This window comes from Acyrthosiphon pisum, unplaced genomic scaffold (assembly GCF_005508785.2).
Source record: "Acyrthosiphon pisum isolate AL4f unplaced genomic scaffold, pea_aphid_22Mar2018_4r6ur Scaffold_21596;HRSCAF=24370, whole genome shotgun sequence".
Classification (NCBI taxonomy): Eukaryota; Metazoa; Arthropoda; class Insecta; order Hemiptera; family Aphididae; genus Acyrthosiphon; species Acyrthosiphon pisum.
In genome coordinates, this window is record NW_021771080.1 from 29270 (window position 1) to 38538 (window position 9269).

Genomic DNA, 9269 nt, shown 5'->3' on the forward strand with positions numbered 1-9269 from the left:
ACATAGGAAAACTTATTTTAGTTTCCAACCAATCAAAATTTTTTTTAAAAAAATAATCTACGTTCCGAGATGATACAGACCATTTGGTATTAAACTGGGAAATAAAAGAAGATAAAACCTTTTTTATATCCTTCGGTTATTCATTTGGATATTTAGTAATTTCTAGTATATATTTTGTTAAGTGTTCATAATTTCCATGTGGATGTTTCGATTTTGTTGAACCTTCTTTTAAAATTGTATACAAGTCTCTTCTACTAAGAACAATATCATTACATCGAGATCCTATATAAAAAATTAATTTTTAAATAGTATAAGTCTTAAAAGAATAATTTATTTATGATTTAATATGATCCTAATAACTATAAAATATAGGTTTACGTGTAGTAAAAATAAAATAAGTAATTTATATAAAAATATTTAATAAAATTATAAATATATTTTTTTGCATATTTACAGGTTTTTAATATAATTTAATTAATTTTGACTAATATCGCAGATATTAGCAAATATTTTTTGTTTTAATATATTTGTTATAAGTATGACTATTAAAATCTGTTAAAATTTTAAGTTGATCTCGCTTGATCCGGAATGTAAAATATATATATAACTACCTATACACTTTATATGATATTTAGTAACTTATATTTTATTGCTAAAATTAGTACGATAAATATAATTACCTCCAGGGATAGGTTCCATCTTTTATAACTAACAAATAACCTTTATTTTTAATGTAATAAACTACTAAAATATGAAATGTAAAACAAAATTATGTTAAGGCAAAACTATAAAACACTATTTGTAGTATTCACTTGTGAGTTGTGGTGAACAAATAGATTGGGTATCTACTTTCGATTTGTATCATCACTAAGCTTGTTTATCTAACTGAACTTTGTACTCTGATGTGTAATCTTTAAATTACCGTCAATATTTATCTTATTCAGTTATTTTTATTTCTTTCGGTTTTGACCATGTTTTACCTTAAATACTCCAGTGTGTGGCCCCGGAATCCGAATCCTCGCCTTCCAGACCGCAGTCTGTCGGGGTGTGTACCTTATCTTGACTTGAGTTCATGAGAGTCTAAATAAAACCGGGGTCAACCATTCCCCGATGTCCACCTTTAACCGGGTGGACGGCCCTAAGATACGGCCTCCGGAAAGCGCCGAGATTGTAGCGGATTCAAAAGTTGATTCAGTGGCGTGCGGGTGTCTTCAGTGCTTCCACTACCGTCATAGTGCCGTTTCTCACAGCAATCCTATCCCCCTCGACTATTGCTAGCTCAACAAGTTTAAGGTGTAAGAGGGGGGGGGTACTCCCGCAAGCACTTGTAACGCGACCGTTGACGTGGTATTGTACGCTCCCGCAACGGGAGCCGTTAGGCAGTGTTTGCCCGGCTTCTATGGACCGCCAGTGACATACAGCCAGGTGGAAGCCGCGTATCCCATTTGAGGGATGATTACCGATTTGTACAGTACCCCCATTTGGTTTTCGCGACTCCATGCAGTCTACCAAACAGGGCGTTGGTGCTCTTGACTTTTTCCGCCAGATGATCGCTAAATTTCATGCCTCGATCATACGTCACACCGAGGTATTTCGCATTGATCGTCGGCTTTATTCTGACACCCTCAAGTCGGAGATCCAGCGGCTTAGAGAGTGATCCCTTCAGCCATAGTGTCTGCAACTTAGGTGCGGAGAATACAAGCTTACGCTCGTTCGCCCAAAGCGTGGCTCTACCGAGTAGGGCGTTTCTCCTTTCTCGGCGCGGTTCTTACCGGAGACTAGCAGCGCCAGATCATCTGCATACGCAACTCAGTAACTTCGTGCAAGTCCTCCGACAGGAGTGAATTAACGGCGTATCTCCACAAGTCCGGGCCGTACCCGCTTCCCTGCGGACAGCATTTCGTGAGTACCGTTGTGATCGTTTGATCGCCAATCCACAGTTCAGCTTGGCGACCATCGAGGTAACTTTTGGTGAGTTCAATAAGCCCGTCGCTGCACTTGGCAAACTTCATGGCCCACCACAAACAGTTAAACGCGCCCGAGATATCCAGGGAGACGGCATGTACGTATTTCTCCCGCCTCCTACTCGACCAGTCGAGAACGTGATGAATTGCGTCAACCGTGGTGTTACGGTGAATAGTGGACTGTATTGGAAAAACTGAACGATGATGGTAGGTACTCCGGAGCAGTATGGTATCAAATAAACAATGCGATTGGATTACATTTAATACCTGGTTGCGGCCTACTATTTTAACAAAAAATTACAGAAAAACAACAAGGTAGAGGGCACAATAATGTGCTGGCCAGCTATTGGGAAAACTTAAGCTTACGGGTAACATGACATTAAGAAGAAAAATAATACACATATTATATAAAATATAATTATAAAAACCGTGACGGCGGCTGCAGTCCTGGGTGACAGTTGATGGTGGACAGGTACCGGTAGACAGTGGGATTTACAGATGACGGTAGACGGTGGACGATATTGGTAGACGGTGAGCGAGTGACGGATGACGGTGAACGGTAAAAACGGTAAGGCGGGTGAACGATTTTCACATGTTTTCCCCGCGGGTATTTTCAAAGAACAGAAAAGACGACGGCGAAAAAACTCACGCAACAAAATGACAACAGTGTTCTACGTCGGCGGTTCTGACACTGAAAAACTGGTCGGTGTGGTATACGGTGGACACGGGACAGGTCCGCTTATCACCGATAAGGACCGTCGGGACGGGGGTATCGGTACATACAAATGTACGGTGGGAAAAGAATGACGGCAGCTTTTATATATATATATAACGATATCTCAAACACGTGGAGAGGTTCTTGGTGAAGCCAAACTGTCGTTTCGACACGTGAGCGTCCGTTTCATTAGGAATCCTTTTAACAATAATGTGCTCAAATGCCTTGGAAATCACCGGGAGCAAGCTAATGAGACGGTATGATTTGGCTTCCGAAGGGTCTTTATCTGACGTCTTCATTATCACGACAAGCCACGCGTTCTTCCAAACACCCAGGAACGTTTTGGTTCTCAGGCAGTTGTTGAACGCGCTCGTGATGTGCTTCGAAAGCACTGGCCAGGATTATCTGAGTATTTTCGCCGTTATACCGTCTCCGCCCGGTGACTTGTTTGGTTCCGTTCCCCAGATGGCTTCCCTGACCCTCCTCCTCATCGCAGGGCTCGATGTGCCCGAGGTCGCCACAAACCTCCGCGAATGTGCCAACGTAGACCCCCGTCTCTGCCCGCAGCGCTGTTTGATCGGGGCTTTCATTTTCGCAAATATCTCCGGGGACCAGGGCCTCAATAAGCCTTTCCCCAGTCTCCCGGAGTGAGGTGGTGTACGACCCGTCCATTTTCCGGATCGCCGCTGGAAGGCGCTCAGACGGTCTGTTTCCACCAGACTTTAGCCAGTTAGAGACAGGGCCCCACGGTTCGTTATTCCCCGTGTTCGTGACGAATTCTCGCCAGGCCGTCATTCTGGCTTTAGAGCAACGTCTCTTATGCATCGTTTTCCGCTTTATATAAGCATGGCGGATTGCGCGTCTTTGGAAAGTATTTCTACAATTCCTGAGTCTAGCCTTCCAGCGACCGAGGATGCTCAACTCTCCGTCAAGTGTGCTGTTCCATCATGGCGGGGGTCTGTGTTTTCTGCTAGTCTTAATTCGCATCTGGGCATCATCGCAAGCCCCTTTCAGCACTGCTGATATCACTCTGGCGTTTGCGTCGACGGATGGGCACTCAAGGCCCCCGATCCTCGCGTCCCGAGTGTCTTTCAAGGTCTTACGGAATTCCGACCAGTCGGTTCGGGTCCAGTCGTATCTTAGCGCCGTCTCCTGGGACACAACGCGCGCGTCGTTCCGTACGATTACGTCAAAGATGATTAGCACATGATCGCTTGACGTCGGATCGTGGGTAGCAGACCAGTCCACAACACTGACGCTGTTCGACGTCAGGGTGATGTCCAGGCACGCCAACCCACTGTTTCTGATCGTGGGTGAGTACCCAGGCCTGTTCTGTACTGTTATACCGTTTCGGTCTATGAAGTCGACCACAATGTCACCTCGCTCATCCGACTATATATCATACCACGCCGTAGACCTCGCGTTTACGTCCGCACAGACGATTACGCCTCCGCTTACTCCGTCCAGGATGAACTCGATGGCATTGACGCTCGCCCGGGTGGGTTCCGAGCACTGAAAATACGTTGATATTAAAGTCAGTCGAATGTCTCCCATTGAAATCGCAGCCACGGCATTATGCGAGGTACTTAATTGTCTCAGACCCAAGACGCTGATGGCTTGGTTCGCTACTACCATCGTGGCTTTAGGCACACGGCCGGTAGCCAGAGACGTATTTAGGGGGGGGGGGGGCTAGGGGGGGCTTGGGCCCCAGGCGCCAAATTTTAAGATGACGCCAGCCACCAGGCGTCAGAATGGTAGAATCTTAGAAAATCGTAAAATAGTTATTTTATATCATTGTCATGAAAATTTTTATATTATTATCATGTCAAAATCATAGACCTACTTCATCATACTATGTACCAACTACACAAAATTGATTACTGATAGCCTGCCATGTGTAATACTCAAGTTGGTAGTAGTGACTTACTGACTTTTAGACTTTGGTAGTTTGGTACCAATCGTGTTATTGAGTATTGACTATTGTTATTATCATTTTTGTTATTGTTGCCTGTTGGCCGTTGGCCTATGCATATTAATATTTTTACTCTTTAGTATGTTATACCTATGCCTAATGCTCTGTATTGCAGTATCCAGTCTTGAATAAGGTAAATATTTGTATTTTGATTATTATTTTCAGTTCTAATATTAACGGTATTATTATTTATTATCAAATGTAATTTTTATTCTGCGTACTGAGCTTATGGAGCTTTTATTGTTCTTATTGCCCATCTTATTTTTTTTAAGCTTGTTAGTCGCTTGTAAACGCGGCGATGGTTTATAGTAAAAAGCTTAGTGGAGCAGAAAACCGAAAACGCTCACATGCAAAAAGTGAAGCTCAAGCCAAAATTATTTCAAAAACTGCTAAATTACAAACATATTTTAGGTGCCCAGATAGACAGCCTAACCAAAGTATGTTTATTTACCTACAAAACTATACCTGTTATTAATTTTGCAAATATCATGTACCTATAACCTATATATATTATATACATATTGTTATGTTATTTATTATTCAATGTACATAATTTAAACTAAAATGTAGATATATTTAATCATCGTTATTTATGCTTAAATGCTTTTGGTTGAAAATGAATTAAATAATACAAGCAAAAATGATCATAGCTGTACTGTTAAGGAAGATAATCTATCTAATCCAGACGATCTAATTTTATCAAATAACAGCAGTACCGAAACTAGTAAAACTCAATTGTCTACAGAATCTAAAGAAATAAATAATACACCAACACCATGTTTGTCCATGAACGAAGATAACAGTCTTCTTAAAAAATTTATCATTCCTGAGTAAGATTTTTTTTCATAATAAGTTACAACTATAAAATATGCTCATAGGAAGACTATTTTTTTTAGTAGTTTCTTATGTCAAATTATGTAAGAAATTAAAATATAAATAAATTTAGTACACTGTACACTACTACACTCTGTTCATTTAAAATGATACCAACCAATACCACTATTCTCTAGTTATATTATGAATTAATCTCTATTGCCTAATGCCTGAATGTTTATTAAAAAATTGTTATAATATAGTTATATATGTATAGTATATTAAATGAATATATTTTATCTTTAGAAATGACCCTGCCAATTGGATGAAAAATCAAGAGACGATAGATTATTTATCAATAAATGGATTCAATCAAAATTTGGAGAACAATAATTTCCATAAATCAAAAAGAACTTATAATCGAATAATTGGTGGTGTTAGACATACTCGTTTTCGATATTTGTCAAAAAGTTTTTTTGTATTTACTCTTGTTAATGGTTAAAAAATGAACCGAACCTTTTTGGTTTACTCAGAAAGTAAAGGATCAATATTTTGTGCACCCTGCTACTTATTTGGTGGTACTACATCGTTTGCCACAGTTGGCTTATCAGATTGGAAAAAAGGAGAAGAAAAAATTAAGCATCATGAAAATTCAAAAAACCACAAATTGTGTGTAATTAAAATGAAAGAGAGAGGAGAAGTATTAAATCAAATTGATCAAAAGCTGAAGTATCGAGTAGAAATGGAAAAAAGTTATTGGAAAAATGTATTGACTAGAGTTGTAGCTGTTGTTAAATCACTTTCTTCTCGTGGACTGTCCTTTAGAGGTGATGATGACCATTTTGTATCTGTTCATAATGGGAACTTCATGATGAGCTTAGAGCTTATTGCTCAATTTGATCCTTTTTTAGCACAGCATATTGAAAAGTTTGGCAATAAAGGAAAAGGTTCAACATCATACCTATCTTTAAATATATATGAGCAGTTCATAAGTATAATGGCAGATAATGTTTTACAACAAATGGTAAAAGAAATAAAGGAAGCTAAATATTTTTCCATCAGTATTGATTCTACTATTTTACTTGATTTTACTACATTAGCCATGTAGATCAACTATCATTTATTTTTCGGTATGTTCAAAATAATGGCAGTACGGTAGAAAGGTTTTTAGGGTTTTTACCCAATTCTGGTCATAAATCTGAAGAATTAGCAGATGCTGTATTTTTAGTTTTAGATTCGCATGGATTAGATATAAACAACTGCCGTGGTCAAAGTTACGACAATGCATCTAACATGTCTGGTATGTATACAGGACTTCAAGCTCGCATTAAAGAAGTTAATCCTTTAGCTACATTTGTACCATGCTCGGCACACAGTTTAAATCATGTTGGTGAATGCGCTGTAGACTGTTGTAGAAATGCTTCTGAATTTTTTAATCTGCTTCAAAATATCTACAAATTTTTCAGTTCTTCTACACATAGATGGGAAATACTTTAGAACAATTTAACTAAAACAGAAAATGTGTCACTTAAAAAACTATCAGATACCAGGTGGTCAGCAAGATCTGGTGCAAGTATTAGTTTAAACAAAAATTGGAATGAAATAATTAATGCACTGTCTTTTATAAAAAATGATAAATCAGAAAAATCAATCACAAGATCAGAAGCTAATGGACTATATTTAAAATTAGACTGTCTTGAAACAGCTATTATGGCCACATTATGGGGTGATATACTAGAAAGATTCAACAAAACTAGTAAACAATTGCAGTCAGTTGAGATTGATTTAGAAACAGTGGTATGTTTATACGAATCGTTAATTCGATATGTATTAGATTTAAGGAGTATGTTTGATATCTATGAAGAGAGAGCAATTAATAAATCGGGACACAAAACATATCAAGAAATACGCAAAAGAAAAAGAAAATTAACTGCAGATGAAAAAAGAGAAGGAGAAATACATTTTGAAATTCGAGACTCTTTAAGGATTAATACTTATTACGCTATTATTGACAATCTACATTCTGAATTCGAAAGAAGAAAATTCTACTATGATGAAGCCAATAAAAAATTTAACTTTTTATTTCAAATAATAAAATTATCACCATCAGAAGTTTATAAAAAAGCAGAAATACTTCAAAATATATATACAAATGATCTTTCGTCTTCATTTGGTAACGAGTGTATACAATTTAGAAGCTATTTAATGAGCTTAAGTGAAAACATAAGACCTAAAACTGTAATGGATATTTGTAAAATGATCAGAACTGAAAAACTTCAAGAACTGTTACCTTACGTAGATATAGCATTAAGGATGTATTTATGCTGTCCAACATCCAATTGTTCAGCCGAGAGATCATTTTCAGCATTAAAGAGGGTTAAATCTTATTTGAGGTCGAGAATGACTGATGATCGTCTTAATAGGTTAGCAATCTTGTCGATTGAATCTACACTTACCATGGATATGAGCTTTAATGACATTATAAGTACATTTGCAAAACAAAATTCACGAAGAAAACTATAATATTTTTTTCTAAATGTTTATTAATTAATTTACCGTAATATATATATTTGTATTGAAAATGTTTTTGTTTTTAATAATCACCCCATATCAGAGTTAACTGTTATTATTAAAAGAGTGTGTCTCTAAGGAACAGTGCCCCAGGGCGCCAAAAACATAAATACGTCTCTGCCGGTAGCTATCACCTTATAGTGGTGCCTATCGATAAGGTAAGCTACCATCGGTAGCCTCTGCCATCGGTCGCTGGTTCTCGTATTATGCAATTGTCTGCGGCTTTGCTCGCTAATAGTATATCAATCTGATGCATGACCATTTTCGACCTGGCAGCATTGATCTGAAAGACCTTAATTAGAGTCTCGGTCTCATCCGCAGCAAGTCTGCCTGTGCCCGGGATAATTATAAAGTCATCCGGCCTGACCGTTCCTTGCGCTACGCCCTCCTCAGCCTGAGCTGGCAGTGTAGCTGGGAATTCTGTCTCGTGCGTACTGTTTTCCGAATGGCCTTACCAGCGTCTGTCATAGTTCCGTCAGGGGGCTGTCCCCCAACGTCCTCGACTTTCCTTTTCGGGAGTCGGACAGTTCTTTTACGTCTGCTCTTTGAGCTCTTGCGGGACGACACGGTGGCACCGACCCACAGTGGTCTAAAATTGAAAAAAGGTGGCCAAAAATATTTAAGTGATTTAATATACACAAACTAAGTATATTATATATTTTATTCATAAAACAGGTTATTTATAATTATATTCATACATAAAATAAGTTAATTTTTAAATTTTATTCAATTTCACTGCTGCTGCTTTGCTCCTCTGTTTCACTTTCTGTTTCACTGTCGTCGATAATAAGTAGATTTGTCACCGACTGATGTAATTTTTGCCTTTTTGTTTTTACTTCCCGAGTACTGCTTATTAATGGATCTGAAGATAACAAAAGACGATGAAAAATATCTGAATTTATGTCCTCTCATGATGTCTTGCGTGTATGATTTTCTCTAAAACGTTTTATGTCTTTATTTTTAGCTTCTTGTGCTTCTTCACTTTGTTGGCCTATTGGTATCATAAATGATGCGGCAATTGAAGATCCGTGACATAGAATTTTATGTACGCTAGGTGGCATGTAATACCAAGGGTATAACTGTACGTACATTTCTGCTGTTTCCCAACAAAATCGATCAAACTTTTTAAAATTAAGTTTATGAACACTCGATAAACATTGAAGGATTATGTAAAACTGAATAATTAATTCTTCATTTATACCAGTTATCTCAGATGATATTTTGTGGTTTTTAA

The 9269-nt window shown here is 38.0% G+C and overlaps 1 protein-coding gene across 1 annotated transcript; it reads left to right on the forward strand.

Annotated features, from left to right (window-relative positions):
* The first annotated feature begins 4379 nt into the window (after window positions 1–4379).
* Window positions 4380–7394, forward strand: LOC100568629. The gene is made up of 8 exons (XM_029492504.1): window positions 4380–5088; window positions 5262–5481; window positions 5771–5934; window positions 5998–6525; window positions 6636–6865; window positions 6962–7037; window positions 7107–7261; window positions 7329–7394. The coding sequence occupies exons 1-8, from the start codon at window positions 4950–4952 to the stop codon at window positions 7392–7394; spliced, it is 1578 nt and encodes a 525-aa protein (XP_029348364.1). The 5' UTR covers window positions 4380–4949.
* The last annotated feature ends 1875 nt before the right edge of the window (window positions 7395–9269 follow it).

Coding starts and splice junctions, on each gene's coding strand:
- LOC100568629 (XM_029492504.1), top strand. CDS start 4,950: ATGGTTTATAGTAAAAAGCTTAGTGGAGCAGAAAACCGAAAACGCTCA. Junction 5,089..5,261: donor AGATAGACAGCCTAACCAAA/GTATGTTTATTT, acceptor AAATGCTTTTGG/TTGAAAATGAATTAAATAAT. Junction 7,262..7,328: donor AGATTGATTTAGAAACAGTG/GTATGTTTATAC, acceptor ATATCTATGAAG/AGAGAGCAATTAATAAATCG.